Source organism: Tachysurus fulvidraco, chromosome 11, assembly GCF_022655615.1.
Source record: "Tachysurus fulvidraco isolate hzauxx_2018 chromosome 11, HZAU_PFXX_2.0, whole genome shotgun sequence".
Lineage (NCBI taxonomy): Eukaryota > Metazoa > Chordata > Actinopteri > Siluriformes > Bagridae > Tachysurus > Tachysurus fulvidraco.
In genome coordinates this window covers 22,216,747-22,232,641 of record NC_062528.1, presented here as the reverse complement: position 1 = coordinate 22,232,641, position 15,895 = coordinate 22,216,747, and the positions used below count along the sequence as shown (strand labels likewise).

At 39.6% G+C, this 15,895-nt stretch overlaps 1 protein-coding gene and 1 long non-coding RNA gene across 2 annotated transcripts; both read left to right on the top strand.

The window, feature by feature from the left end:
• Nucleotides 1-3,134: 3,134 nt before the first annotated feature.
• Nucleotides 3,135-6,882, top strand: LOC113661705 (tripartite motif-containing protein 16-like). Its single transcript, XM_027176119.2, has 6 exons — nt 3,135-3,441; nt 4,586-4,675; nt 4,771-5,004; nt 5,183-5,309; nt 5,602-5,661; nt 6,019-6,882. Exons 1-6 carry the CDS (start codon nt 3,385-3,387, stop codon nt 6,546-6,548), a joined length of 1,098 nt encoding a protein of 365 aa, XP_027031920.1. The 5' UTR covers nt 3,135-3,384; the 3' UTR covers nt 6,549-6,882.
• A 781-nt stretch (nt 6,883-7,663) lies between these two features.
• Nucleotides 7,664-9,399, top strand: LOC125145865. The gene is made up of 2 exons (XR_007144328.1): nt 7,664-8,635; nt 9,168-9,399. It is a non-coding gene; the product is annotated as an uncharacterized LOC125145865 (long non-coding RNA).
• Nucleotides 9,400-15,895: the final 6,496 nt, after the last annotated feature.

The following is a 15,895-nucleotide window of genomic DNA, read 5'->3' as shown; positions in this document are numbered from 1 at the left end:
CTGAGCAAGGAATATAGAACAACTAGAGAGGAGGCGGCGATAAACCCTGTTACTAGGTATGACATTCTTTTAGATGCATTCTTGTGATTTATTGTTCAATAAAATGAACTGGTTTTAAAATCTGGTCAATTATAAGCCTTAAATTTGTCTCTATGTTATTTGAGTCTATATCGTATAGGGTTTACATTTGTGACCGATCATATTAGAGATGCACTAACATCTGTATAAAAATGCAATAAATGTAATGTTAATGTTAATAACCCTTACTAGGATCTGCTCTTTAATCAAAAGGGAACACACCCACATTTCTAAGAATTTTCTTAGAATTACGTCACTTGGAGCAACTCTTTGCCCTGGAGCTGGATCTGAGAAGGGGAACTGAACACACACCCCAGACAGGATGTCAGTTCAATGCAGGGCACCAAGGCAGAGGCAGCGGTTTAATCCATACCCCCTAAATGATCTGATGGGCCATCAGTCAGATCCAGTGTTACAGTCATAAATGATAACTCTAGGAGACTATTTATAATCCTCAATGCTGTAGCACCCATGAATGTTTGTATGTGTAAATGTAAATATATTTTCTATATTTAATCCGAATGTTATTCCTATTACGTTCTGATTTGCCTTACTGAATCTAAGATAGACGTGACTGCTGTTCTCAGTGGGTTATCTGGATTTTAAAAAAATAATATTAGTTAATTAAAAATAAGTCTTTAACAACTGATGCTTTAGGTTTGAAATTAACTCCAAAAATTCACAGAAGAATTCAGAATATGGCCCTCTGGGTCTGTAGAAATAATTCTAAAATTCTTTTTTTTTTTTTTTTGTGGCTTCATGTTGTTAGTACAAAGAACATATTAACAAGCTATGTATAGATTTTTGTTTTATGCTTGATTACCATCATAAATAACTGCAACACCTCCTCCCCTGCCTTTTAGGCGTTGCTGATGTATACAACTGTAACCGGGCAGACAAGCTTCATTTAATGCAATATAATTTGATTTAATCCATGTTTCTGTTAAACATAGTACATGAAACTCCTGATTGATAATACGTTTGTTGACAGTAACCGCTTTAGATGCATGAGATCTAATGTTACAGTCTAATATTACAGTCTAATATATATATACTGTCTACAGACTAACACAGTCCTAGCTTTAGATCAAAGGTGCCGGCTTACTATAATACATTTTTTTTGCTAAACAGGTTACTAAAAACACTGAAAGTTTCTACATTTTTGCTTAGTTATGGAAACAGATACAGTCTCAATATTGTGAAACCTGGGTGACAAATTAACGTCTATGTGCTATGCTAGAAATGAAAGCAGCACCTTCCAGAGTAGGATGGATGCCATCCTGCCCTAACAGGCCAGCCTTGTCCTCAAAACTACTCCAAATGTCTATAAAAACCCAATTGTTCTCAGAGCAATACCTGGAAATCCAGCAGTTGAATTGCATTAGAGTATGAGACATCGCCCTCACTATTTACACACCTCTACAATGTTACTTTTAATAAGCGCTGATAAAGGCGTATATCATTAGATCCTACATGAAAAACTACCTTTAAGAACCTATGCTTGCCTGGCTCACAGTATACACCTAACCAGAGCTGATGTAACCCCTAAAGGCCTGATTAATTTCACATGCCTTAAAGTAGAGTCTTCTTTACCAAGAGATCTTTCAGGTTTCTCAGTAATTCTCAGGTTTCTTCAGGTTTCTCAGTAGTTCAATGAGTAGAACAAACATGGTTGAGACATGAAGCAGAGAGGAGTGGTGCTCCTGTAAGTGAGCCTTAGGATTAGACCTGGCTTTGTCATTATGCCAATGAGTTGTCACCTCAAGTGGACTACAATGTGTGCCAAGTGAATAAATCACACGTTCAAAGTTAACTGGATTTGTAATTACACACACCTGTTCACAATCACCAGTTTGCTGTATTCGCTGATCGTCTGTTCTGGGCTTGTGTATTGGATTGTTTGCTTGGTTCTTTACGGTTTTTCCCCAATTGTTTACAGATGTTTGCAAAATCTTTGGTCCATTGTCCAAAAACTCTAAACACAAATCCACAAACACAATGCCAGAATCTCCTTTTGCACTAAACTCACACACACCTACTGTACACACACCCACACACATTGTATGAATAGATCAACAACAACACACTGATGTTTGCATGAGTTTAAGGATTTGGTTGCATGCAGTTTCATGTGATTTTAAAAATTCAGGCTAAAAATTCTAATATATTAAAATTAAAATGTATATTTATCCCTAATGAGCAAGACATTGGCAACTGTGTTAAGGAAACTTCCCTGCGATGATGTGAGGAAGGAAACTTGTGAGGAACCAGACCCAAAAGGGACGTCTCCATATAATGTAAATATAAATAAAGTGTGTTATATACAGTCAAGTGCAATTGTGTAACCAGGAGTTTTTGAACAACTTATGAGTATGAGCACCAGAATCATTTCAAAATGTATTATACTTTTAACATGAATTATTTTCTGTTGAAGTTCAGTTCTGTTTAAAGCACAAAAAGGATCATGGCAATTGCAATCCAAAGCCATCTACGTGGTCTTCAAGTGGCATTATCCACAGCGATCTCCAGGCTGTCCATTGGGAGCCACCCTTAGCAGCAGTAAGCAACCTCCAAGTGATGAAACTCTAAATAGCAGTAGGGCTGCAGAATGGATTGGGCAGGTCTGGGGAGCAAAAAGGGTTAGGATCACTGTTTCAAGATCCAATTTTAGTGTGTAAACAACTGGGGAAAAATGTGATAAAAATGTAGTAAACCTACATTTGCATCCAGCTCTGCCATCTGCATAACAAAACATGATGCTGTTTTGGTGTTTTTTAAATTAGAATTAGATTTACTTAATTAAATTTTACTTAATTTGGGTCAAATAAATGTTAGAATCTATCGTAACATGAATTTGTCTGGGGTTTTTTTCCCTATAAAAGTATTTGCTCAAGAAAAAAAACAAAAAAACAAAACAAAAAACAAAAAACAAAACAAAAACAAAGCAGGATTTAATTAATGTGACTTTTTCAGTGACCGAGAAGCTCATTATGCCTCTGCACTTTTTAAAACCACACCCACTTTTTGTGTGAGGCTATAAAATACACAGTAACTGAAAGTTGATTTCAACTCCTGAGATTTCTGCACAGGAAGAAAATGTACAGCTGTTAATTTGTGACTGGTGTCTCTGGCCTCCTGTTGTGAAGCTCATCTAAAACCTTACTATTATTCTCTTACCTTAAATAAGCACAGGTTTGTCGAAGCCAATGCAGAGCTCCAAGAGACTATTCTGCTCTCATCAAGACAAACAAATCAAGATCTACTGTGGTGCTGAGCAAAGCTTCATCTGTTGCTTGTGTACGGAGGATGAACACAAAAAGCCACGATATGGTTTCGAATAAGGCAGAAATGACTGAAAAACAGGTGAGAACTTGACGTCATTATTCTTTAACAAAACTAATACTATTTCTTAAACAAGTGTTAAACAGGTCAGACCAGCTCGATGGAGCTTAAAATTCAGTCTCCTTAGAGCATTTTACAGTTTTTAGATTTTTAAACTATTTAATTTTACTTGTTAGTTTATAATAGTTTTAGAAAATTTCTATATAATTTCTATTTGCACATATTGCATAAATGTATGTACTTTGTATTCAAACACAGTTTATTAAACAGATTAATGATTTACATGTTTTATGGAGGCCTGAGGGACATAAAGGGCAATGAATTATTAAAATGGCTCAGGTGGGAAGGGCTGCAAGCTTGGTAAAAAGCAGTTGTCTTAAGGGGGCGTGTTGTGCATGATGTTATCTCATTGGTATGTACTGTTGAGAGGACAAGGCTTCACCTTTGCATATACAGATTGAGATCGAATGAAAACAACTGTCAGACATGCTGCTAATACTGGAATGAGGAACCCAGTGAATGGACCTGCCATATTTTAGACGTGTCGCTGCCTGTACAGTGAAGCAGTACTATGGAGACGGGTGTTACTATTTACACAATACACGACGCTGCTTGTGGAGCTCAAACATAGAAACAGGACCGTGCAGATGACTGGAAAATGGTTCATCTGATGATATGAATGTTTACCTGAAATGTTTGCATTGGCACAAAAACGTTCTGTCACATGGAAACTCAGCGTGAGAAACACAGATTTATAGAAACTAGTAACTAGGAAGAAGAAATAAATTACAGTTATGCGCTTTTCAACATTTTGATCAATGATACGGAAAAAAATCGGATGAATGGGTCTATGAGTGAAAAACGAAGAAGAAAACAGAAGAAATAAAAGAAAACAAAATACAGAACTTACAATGCAAAAGTGCAGCAAAAATATGTAGACGGACGTTAAACGACGTTGGCAATTTTGTTTAGTTTTAAACGTCTTACATACAGAGACAATGTTAACAGTTGTCATTTTGTTGTATTTTTATTTTCAGATAGAATTCTATAATTATTAAAAAAAAACTATAATTCTGCAGAACATGAGTAAATTTAACTCTTTAGCTGCAGTTATTATTGACATGCTGATTTCCTGATGCAGACATAATGAAATGTGTTTTATTAGGTAAAGGAGGATCAGATGAAATCCCAGCAGAAGATCCAGGAGAAGCAGAAGAAGGTGCAGGAGCTGAAACAGACTGTGGATATTATTAAGGTGAGGAGGAAACAGAGAGATTCACATAAACACACACATTATAGAGTCACTGTGAGATAAAGAGTCGATCTTTAAATGTGTGTGTGTTCTAAAAGAGGCGTTCACAGGCAGCAGTGGATGACAGTGAGAGGATCTTTACTGAGATGATCAGCTCCATGGAGAAAAAGCGCTTGGAGGTGAAGGATCTGATCAGAGCTCAGGAGAAAGCTGAAGTGAGTCGAGCTGAACAACTCCTGAATCGACTGGAGCAGGAGATTGCTGGTCTTAAGAGGAGAGTAACTGAGCTGGAGCAGCTTTCACACACACACAATGACATCCACTTCCTCCAGGTAACACTCACTGTCTGATCTATAGAGGGCGCTGTTACTCACAAAGTTTCCTCCTAAAAGCAACAAGAAATATTCCTGTCTGAGATCACAAGTGTGTCTTTGTTCTGATTCAGTCTGAGATTCATTCGTTCCTCTCGTCCACTTTTCTCCTTCTCTATGATGTGTTTCCTCTCTGTAGAGTTTCCCGTCTCTCTGTGTTTCTCCTGGATGTGACGACTCACCCAGCTTCACTGTCAATCAACATGTCTCGTTTGATGGAACAAGGAAATTTCTTTCAGAACTGAAAAAACAAGTCGAGCAAATCTGTGAGTAGCACAAGTTAAACAATCACAGAAAAGTAAAAAGTTGATCACAGAAAAGAAAGGCATACATTTCATCAAACTGAAATAAGAAGTTAGCAGGAACAAGAATGCAGAAAATTACAAAGAATTAGCGTCAGCCTTGTACATGACATCAAAAATGTAGCAGACAGACAAAGTCAATGGAACTAAAGATGAGCCCAGCGAGATAGTGATGTTGAGGCCTGTCTGAAACCAGCAAGGAATCTATTGCTTTTCATGCTTTGAACTGTTTTATTTTAAATCCGTGTCTCTACAGCTGCAGCAATTCAGATGATTTTACCCTCAGAACTGAAGATCAGAGAGGATTTTACGCAGTGTAGGTGTACAACACACACACACACACACACACACACACACACACACACACACACACACACACACACACACACACACACACACACACACACGTGAGTAGCACAAGTTAAACAATCACAGAAAAGTGACAAGTTAATCACAGAACAAAGAGGCATACAATTCAGATGATTTTACCCGAACATCTGTGTTGTTTATCTAAATCTGATCTATTTTTCATTTGATGACTGATGTTTGATACTATTTATAATATTTCATAGAGAGCAACATTAGGAGATTAGAAACCCAGACAGGTGTCTCACACACACTTATTATAGATCCTGTGATTAACATCTAACCTCTGGATATTTTGTTGTTTTAGATTTCTGTTATTTGACTCTGGATCCAAACACAGTACATCATCAGCTAAATCTGTCTGAAATGAACAGAGTGGTGACATGCAGTGAGACAAAACAGCGATACTCCGATCATCCAGAGAGATTTGACTCCTGGACTCAGGTGTTGTGTAAGGAGAGTGTGTGTGGACGCTGTTACTGGGAGGTGGAGTGGAGCGGTAAAGATGTGTTCATATCAGTGTCATATAAAGAGATCAGCAGGAAAGGAGGGGGTAACGAGTGTGGGTTTGGACGCAACAGTCAGTCCTGGAGTCTACAGTGTTCTTCTTCCTCTGTCTCTTTCTGGCACAGTGACATAAAGACTGTGATCAAAGATCCATCATCCTCCAGAATAGGAGTGTATGTGGATCACAGTGCAGGAACTCTGTCCTTCTACAGCGTCTCCGACACCATGAGGCTCCTCCACAGAGTCCACACCACATTCACTCAGCCTCTATATGCTGGGGTTTATATATGGCAATATAACTCAACTGTGAGGTTATGTGATCCAAACTGAATTGTTAGTAACTCTGTTAATTACAATTTACATAATTTACAAAGATATTACAGTAAAATTACATCTGAGGTTTAATTTCTCCTTGAATTTTATGCACAAACTGTACCTCTATCTATCTATCTATCTATCTATCTATCTATCTATCTATCTATCTATCTATCTATCTATCTATCTATCTATCCTTATATGAAACATTTGCAATGTGACATAATTCAGTTTTTTGTCTATGCCAGAGACTTTTCTCAGTAATAATTAAACTTACTGTTGTGTCTTTTGGAGTATAGACTTATTTACAGATTTTTTTTTTGTCTTACTAAATGAAATGATGTTTGAAATTATTTACAAAATCGTTATTAAAGCATTTTTTGAAAATGGTCATACAGTCATAAGTGTACAAAATGGGGCTCCGATTAAAGTAACTTTACAGGGCTGTCAAGTCTCACGCATTGAGAGTGACATTCACACATTTGGGTCTTTTCTCACGCTCTCCCGCCACACATCGTATTTCTCAGAAAAACTTTTCATATTTTTAATAAGCCGCATCACCCAAAATGTATCTGTCTGCACTGCTGTCTCTATGGAACCGGGCAGGAACCAAGCGCGTCTCCCCTGGAATTCTTAGTTGAGCCTGTCACTTATCAGCCAATCAAAAAAAGAGGCTACACAACAGCCAATCAGAAAATAGCACTATTGTATCTGGGTAAAATTTAACGCAACAACCAATGAAAAAAAAAACATTAGAGAGGGTATTTTCGATGGTTGGTTTGAACAAAACATCAACACGAAACAGCTTGTCTCTGGACAGGACATTGTCCTCAATCATGACCCTAAAAAATGTCTGGGTTTGAGCTAAACTGTTATATATGGGAGCAACATTACACATGATAAAGGGGTCCAAAAGGCAACAAACACTTACAATAAACACCACCAGTCAATCTCTCTCTCTCTCTCTCTCTCTCTCTCTCTCTCTCTCTCTCTCTCTCTCTCTCACACACACACACACACACACACATAGCTTTTCCACCTGGACCTCTTCATATGCTGATTGAGAACAGGTATCACTTCGTTGCTGTTTTTGTATGCCACATGAGGCAGAAATTGAGGCCATTCTCTAAAGAAGGGTTTGAAGGTTTTAAAGTCCATAAATGGTGGCGGTGTTTCTTTGAAAGCAAAGAGAACATAAGGGAAGAAAGAAGTTCTAGTTCTTCCCTTCCTTGTCTACCACCCACAAGAACATATGCTTGAGCATCTGCTTGAAACTCTTAACCCATCTATCAGTCTGTGGGGGGTAGTTTTACATCCTAAAGTGTTTTAACTGCAACAAACTGCACAGATCAGATATTAGTCAAGAGACAAAGGTCACACCTTGGTCAGTGAGAAGGTCCTTTTTGAATTCTTACCTGGCTAAAGAGGATCACAAGTTTCCTGGTAATATTCCAGGAGAAGTGTTCTCAAAGGAAAATAGGATTTGTATTACCTAGGTGACCACAAGATGAATGCTAGTGGGCCAGGTACACCAGCAATGTGTTTATCAGAGGAGCATGAGGAAATTACAGACAGGCCCCATCATTGCCATATGCAGGAAGTGGGGGGAAACAACCTATATCTGTAGCACTTGCCTCAAGCAATGCTTTAGCTGTGTTTTTTTCATAACTGAGTTTGCCCTTACTAGTCGCCTTGGTTAATACAAGGTTGCCCTTTTTGGTCTTCTCTGGCTCCTAATTCTGATTGGGATTTGTTGCAGTAGATAGTTTGGGCACTAGGCTTACCAGGAATAGCCACTTATGAGAGTGAATCCCCACCAAACCTCAGCAGCAGGAACCTCCCTGATGTCCACATGCATGCAGGAGTCTAAAAGGCCCACATCCTGGCAGCATGGAGCTGGGTAACTGAGCAATGTCCTCCATTTTGACAACTTTGGAAGGAGTGTGCCTCTTAGGATGAAGGTGGTGGAAGGGGTGAAGTCGTGGGCCTAGTCCCTCTCAGGCCAGCACTCAGCCATGGGGAGGAAGACAGCCTCAACCTGTGTTCAGTGGTAATCTTCTTGCTGCTGGACAGTGGCAGTTTTGAGTCTGCAAAGAGAAAAGGTAATATGAACAGAAATAGTAATATGAAAAAAAAAACAGTTAATATACAGTATCTCACAGAAGTGGGTACACCCCTCACATTTACGTAAATATTTTATTTCATCTTTTTGTGTGACAACACTGAAGAAATGACACTTTGCTAAAATGTAAAGTAGTGAGTGTACAGCTTTTTCAACAGTGTAAATATGCTGTCTGCTCAAAATAACTCAACACACAGCCATTAATGTCTAAACTGCTGGGCACAAAAGTGAGTAAACCCCTAAGAGAAAATGTCAAAATTGGGTCCAATTGGGGCCATTTTCTCTTCCCGCTGTCATGTGACTCGTTAGTGTTACAAGGTCTCAGGTGTGAATGGAGAGCAGGTGTGTTAAATTTGGTTTTATTGCTCTCACTCTCATACTGGACACTGAAAGTTCAACAATGCACCTCATTGAGTGTGTTGTCCTGTTGCGCAGCAGAACACAATAAACTGTGTAACCTTTTTACTGTTGCCCATGCCTACCAGTGTGATACTTCATGTTGTTGTTCGCAGGATTCTGCACTTGAGGATTGCTTTAGGGAACTCCTGAAGAGGCGTACTGCAGGCGCCTTGGAGGCTGTTAACCTCACCTTGGCAATGAGCGTGAGAGGATGCGGGAGTTCACCGTGAGCCGCCTCAATGCTGGAATCAGAGTGATTGGACACGTGGAAATTGAGAGAACTTATTATTATTTGTGTTAGAGAACACTGCTATTATAGTTGAATAGTAAAATTATATTGTTGGATGTCTCTGTGTGGAAAGTGCTGTAAAGAAAGTATTTAGACCTGGATCTGTCAACAGGTCATGGTTCTGGATAGGCACCTAGTGCATGGCCTAGAAATAAAAAGTAAAGCACAGCACTAATCTGGGATTAGGTGCTAAAGGTGTCTTGTTTGTGATGTTTAAGAAAACTAGTGTTTGGAGTTGGGGACTGTGACTGGGCAGACGAGTCTCAGATCGTGCAGAGGAAAACACATTTTTGTGACTTAACACAAACTCATCTGCCAACACTGCGACTTGAGAGAGGGAGGTTTCCTTCTGTTTGTTCAGGTAAACCACCACTCGATCCGCGAGACAATTATTAAATTCTTCCAACAAAATTAATTCCCACAGCAGAGGTGGGAGGTAACGGAGTAAAAATACTTCGTTACTGTACTTAAGTACATTTTTCTGGTATCAGTACTTTACTACACTATTTATTTTTCTGACAACTTTTTACTTTTACTCATTACATTTTTACACAAATATCTCTACATTTTACTTCTTACATTTTCAAAATGGACTCGTTACTTTTAGTATTATTTCTTCTCATTGAGCGATGCTTCCAGCCTATCATCCTATCATTGTGCGGCTTTTTCACCATTTGACTGGTGTACTGTATTATTTACTGGCTATCAGACATAGACTAAGGATAGCGGAGCTAACAATGAGCAGCGCCTACAAAAGGAATGGCTAATGTTCATTCAGAGGGAGTCACCGATGTTAAAATAACTAATAACGAGGACATTCCTGAACACACATGGACATATATGAGGGAGATGTTTTAAATAACCGGCGTCAAAAAGGATTCCTGGCGAATGCGTTGCGAATTGTGCCAACCAGGGGCGGTTCTAGCACTTTATTAGGGTGGCTTCAGCCCCCTGTCTGTAATCTCAGCCACCCAAAAACTATAAGTATAATTTTTACTTTCATACATAAACAATAAAAATTACTTTAAAATGCAGGACATGTCGTCGATGGAAAAGAAAATTATTTATCAGTTTGATCCAAGAGCGATTTTTTTTTTAACTTTGCTTTTACGCGCGTGTGTTGTAGTCTTTCAAAAGTGCGTCTTCAGTTATCTGCTTTATTTGAATGGAAAAGTACAGGTACGCGCAGCGTGCATGCGCAGTCAGAGCTGGAGGCGTTTATCTATAACGTTAATCTGTGGAAAGCCGCAAAGACGGCAACCAAAAGCAGTGAAATTTCGTTATTACCAGAGTTGTCATATAATATATAATATAGAACTCTTCTTGTTTTAAATTCTCACTGAGGGCTAAACCCCCTAAAGATTAAATCCTAGAACCGCCCCTGGTGTCAACCCAAAAAACACGAAGTGCTTAATTTAATTAACATTAATTTTGTCTTTTGAAAAACATCACAATAATTTTGAGTTGTTTTCAAGGACAGAGCTGGAATCTCCCTACAGTTTGGGATATGGCCTTGGTGGTACACTTGGTATACATTATATTTCCAAAAGTATTGGGTCACCTGACTTTTCCTGCTATATGTGGTTGTTTTCTGATCTCATCCCTACTGAACACCTTTGGAATGAATGTGAACGCTGACTCCACCCTACCTCACCTACATCAGTGCCTGCCTTTCGTAACACTTGTGGCTGATGAACACAAATATCCATCAGCACACTCCAAAATTATATATACACATACATACACACACACACACACACACACACACATTATATATATATATATATATATATATATATATATATATATATATATATATATATATATATATATATATATATATAACATGACGTCCAGTTACCAGCATGACACTAAACAGGTAGTAGTAACGGCGATTTAGTACATGTCAGAGCCCATACTTCTTTACTTTGACTTGAGTAAAAGAGTGTAGTCACTACTTCTACTTTTACTGGAGTCTTTTAAAAAATGAGTATCTGTACTTCTACTTGAGTAAAGGATGTGTGTACTTTTGCCACCTCTGTCACACTGTGAATTGAAATCATTAACTTTGCTAGCAACACACCATTTGTGAAAAAGAATATCCTTCTCTCTAGCAAAATCCACAAAAGTAAGATTAGACATTTTCCTATGATTTCTAAATCTTTGTCTATATGCCACAGGCACCAACTCATAAGCGCGCAGAATAGCACTTTTCCCTGTACCAATCAGACGACACTGTAACAACAGATACCAAAGATCATTTGGCCAACGGATGGAAAGTGCAATGCGCTCAAACATATTGAAATAAGAGTCCACCTCCGTCTCCCTAAAGTGAGGCACTAAAGCAATATGCTTGCTAACATCAAAGTGAGCTGAGGACAATTCGACCACCGGGGAAACATTTGGATCTGGTGCTTCCAGCTCGAGCTGTCGCAGCTTTATTTGCTTCTCAGCCTCTATTTCCAGTCTGCATATTTCTAATTGCAGCTCTAACTCAGCCTGCAGCACTTTGACTTTTTCTTGGGCTTCTAGTTGTAAATGGGCCAGGTGGACCTTCAGTCGCGCATCTCCTCTAGACCCAGTTGAGACGGGAGAGAACGGTTCAAAAAGTGGTAAGTTGGCCTTGGCATCTGACTCCTCCTAGGCCTCGGCTGCAGCCTGTTCCTCCCTGAGGTTCTGCTCATCCCCAGAAGTGGTGTGCTGTGCACCAGCACCAAGAGAACACGACTCCCCGTTGGCCTCCTCATCAAAAAAAAAGAAAATCACATTGTGAATCTACAACCATTTATAATAAAGCATAATGTAATTATTTTTTTTGAGGAGTTGGGTTCCAGAGCCCAGCTATGCGTGGAGGCGAGCCCAACTATCTCTATTCGGTATTTCTCACCCTCCCACACCAGCTCAGGCTCCTTCCCCCCCCAGCGAGGTGACATTCCATGTCCATTTTCCTCGGATTCAGGAGGAACAATGCGGGTTTTGTCCTGGCTGTAGAACACTGACCATCTCTATACCCTGCCAGGTTGCTAGAGGGTTCATGGGAGTTTGCCCAACCAGTCCACATGTGCTTTGTGGATCTGGAGAAGGCATTCCTGGTGACCTGTGCGGGGTGCTCTGGGAGTATGGGGTCCGGGGCCCTCTGCTAAGGGCTGCTAAACTCCTATATGACCGATGCAGGAGTTTGCTTCGCATTGCCAGCAGTAAGTCAGACTTGTTCCCGGTGCATGTTGGACTCTGGCAGGGCTGCCCTTTGTCACCGGTCCTGTTCATTATTTATATGGACAGGATTTCTAGAAAGGAGGAAGTCCGGTTTGGGGACCACAAGATTTCGTCTCTGCTTTTTTCAGATAATGTTGTCCTGTTGGCTTCCTCACATCAGGGCCTTCAGCATGCACTGGGACGGTTTGCAGCTGAGGATCAGCAGGAAAAGGGTGGCTTGCCACCTTCAGGTTGGTGGAGAGTTCCTGTCTCAAGTGGAGGAGTTTAAGTATCTTGGGGTCTTGTTCACGAGTGAGAGAAGGATGGAGCGGGAGGTTGACAGGTGGATCAGTTTATCTTCTGCAGTGATGTTGTGGTGAAGAAAGATCTGAGCTGCAAGGCAAAGCTCTCTATTTACCAGTTGATCTACGTTCCTACCCTCACCTATGGTCATGACTGAAAGGACAAGATCCCGGATACAGGCGGCCGAAATGAGCTTCATCTGAACCTGCAGGATGAGGACATACACACCTCACACACTGAAAGAGTAACAATGATGGGGGTACACACAAATGTGAATTAAATGAATTGTTAAATAAACTGTATTTTTTGTGAATCATGCAGAAGCCAAATCAAGTGTCAATTCTAGTGTAAGAAATAAAAAATGTAAGAAAATAAAATGATGAGGGAGAAGATATTGAAGAACAAGAAGTTTATTCCAGCGTAGCAGTAACAGAATACATGAAGTACTTTGGGTTTACTGGAGTCAGTAAAAACACAGGACAAATCAAGCTCAAGAATTTTATACTGTTTTCTCTTTTTGGAGTTTAAATGAGGTTCTGCTTTGAATGTGTATTGAGCATAAGAACCGAGTGTCTCCCAAATGGCTGGGATACACGTTGTTGTTTTTAAATTTTAATCATGGTCACGTACACCTGGGCTTTATATTGTTACAGTTGTTATCAACCAAATGGTCACTTTAAATGGTAATCATGGTCACATAAACCCTTTGTTAGCGGTGATCCTTCATGTCCTGCTGCCGCTCCCATACTAACGATTTAAGCAAGTTTTATTCATTTAGAGTTCTAAACATATTACCTTTTGTTTTAAGCCTTTCAGCTCTTTTCGATGTGCATCTTGGAGTGGAATCTGGGTACATTTATCTGTAATTTCTTACTTGTTACCTGTCGCCCCCCCATTTTCATGATTTTCACCTAGATGACATACCCACATAAAAAGTGGTACAGCTCCCATATACTTTGACACACAGAGGTGAGCTTGGTCTCATTGGAAAGAAGAGAGTCTCTAGTTTCTGACACAAGTGTCAGCTTGATTCTAAGCCTTACTGACACAGAGTTATAGAGGCTAGAATGGTGAATTTTTATTTCCGTCTGAGTTGTTTACCTGATAAACTGATTACATACATTGCTGTATTTAATGCTGGTTGGTAAACAACAACTGAGGGTCATAGCCAAATGTCTTGGCTTTCACCAAAAAAAAATGACGTCAAAAGACTCAAAAATGGATTTTATATGAATATTTTTCTACGGACATGTCCGTCTGTTCAGGTTTTTCTTGTTTATTTTTTTTACTGTATAACTTTGTATAAAAGGACTGCATGCTTAGTTCAAAAGTCCTATAACAAAGAGAACCCCTCTGCCTAGAATTCTGTTTTGAAAAAATGCCTGTAAACTGACACCCTGAGGTGTGAGTGTGAAACGTTCGAGAATTGCGCAATAAAGCTGAAAAAAATTAATATGCGCACGCTCATTGCACAGCCCACCCTCACCAGATGTATCATGTTGCATCTCGTTGGAATCGTCTCCTTATTGGCTAAAGAGCTATGATGCTCGCGAAACATCAAATCGCTACTGGACGGAGCAAATGTCAGTCAAAGGGAGGGTCACCCACATAGCATGGAGAGACCTCATTGGCTTCTTAGCTGCATATCTCGGCCGCACAGGCACTGGTTGGCTCATGCGAGGGCTTGTTTGATTCGTCAGATCCTCGACTACAAATCTAACGTGTTTTGAAATTTTCGTTTGCGTCCAATGAGACGTAGGAGTCCAACAAAGGGCGGAAGTGAAGCGGCATGTTCAGTTTTCGGTCAAACAAATAATTCTTGTGAAGCGAGCAAAGCGTTTTGGATTAAAAGGATTACATTTTCAAGTTTTTTGGACTCTCGGGGATTTTTACAAGCATTTGTTTTGGAAAATACATTAACATTAGTGACAATGTGAAGAAAGCGAAATTTAAAGACCAGCGTTAAAGGTGAGTAAACAGATCGAACTAGCGCCACCTAGTTCAATATTCTATCAAATGGTTAAATTACTATAAATCATATTATGCTTTGTGTGTACGCTTAATAAAATCATGAGAGACTAAGCTTTCAAACAGTATATAATTTAACTGTGTATTTGGAGGATTTAATGCTTAAAAGTTACAATGAAGTTACAATGAATTTGATGCAGTCTCGCCTCCTAGCGGTGGTGGCTCGGTAACGAGACGTAGACTTGTAACAAGTTAACCTCTTACGGTCTCATTTGAAAGAAGAGATTCTCTAATTTCAGAAACTAGTTTCAGATTGATTCTAGGCCTTACTGGCACAAAGTTACAGGGGTTTGAATGCAGATTTTCCTGTCCGCCTGTGTTGTTTTTCTGATAAACTGATTAATCTTATTTTTCTGGAACATGTTAGGGACAAACCAACAACTGAGAGTCATAGCCACATGTCTTGGCTTTCACCAAAAAAAGTTTCAAGTCAAAAGACCCAAAAATGGATTTTATATGAATATTTTTCTACGGCCCTGGTCGTCGGGTGCAGCGTTTTTGTGTATTTGTTTACTATATAACTTTGAAATAAAAGGCTGCAGGCTCAGTCTGACAAGCCATAAATAAGCCTAGACTCTCTCTCTATCACTCTGGTGTGAAAACAGGCCTGTAACTTGACACCCTGAGCTGTGAGAGGGACAAAAGGTCAGGGATTACGCAAGAATTCTTCTGCGCATCCAGTTCACGCAGACACAGGCAAAGAATGTAAGGCATGTCATATACCGTTGGAATCGTCTGCTTATTGGCTAAACGGCTGTATAGGTCCCAGCCCATTTCATTGCTATTGGAAGGAGTAATTGTCAGTCAAATGCGGGTTCCCAAAAATGAGGTCATGCCACCATTGGCTTCCCAGTCGTCTATCTCTGCCATACAAGCACTGATTAGCTCAAATGAGGGCTTATTTGATTCGTTAGGACCTGGGCTATTTTTGAATTTTTGAATATCCCAATTAGGAGTTAGAGCGGCAAAACGAGATGATGGCACACTTCTGTTTCCAGTTTTCAGAACACTAACGGAATATTTGCG

Bases quoted from the DNA above. Each gene is read 5' to 3' on its own strand.
- LOC113661705 (XM_027176119.2), top strand. From the start codon at position 3,385: ATGAACACAAAAAGCCACGATATGGTTTCGAATAAGGCAGAAATGACT. The intron at 3,442-4,585 runs GTGAGAACTTGA...GTGTTTTATTAG, and splicing joins CAGAAATGACTGAAAAACAG to GTAAAGGAGGATCAGATGAA. The intron at 5,662-6,018 runs GTAGGTGTACAA...TTGTTGTTTTAG, and splicing joins CAGAGAGGATTTTACGCAGT to ATTTCTGTTATTTGACTCTG.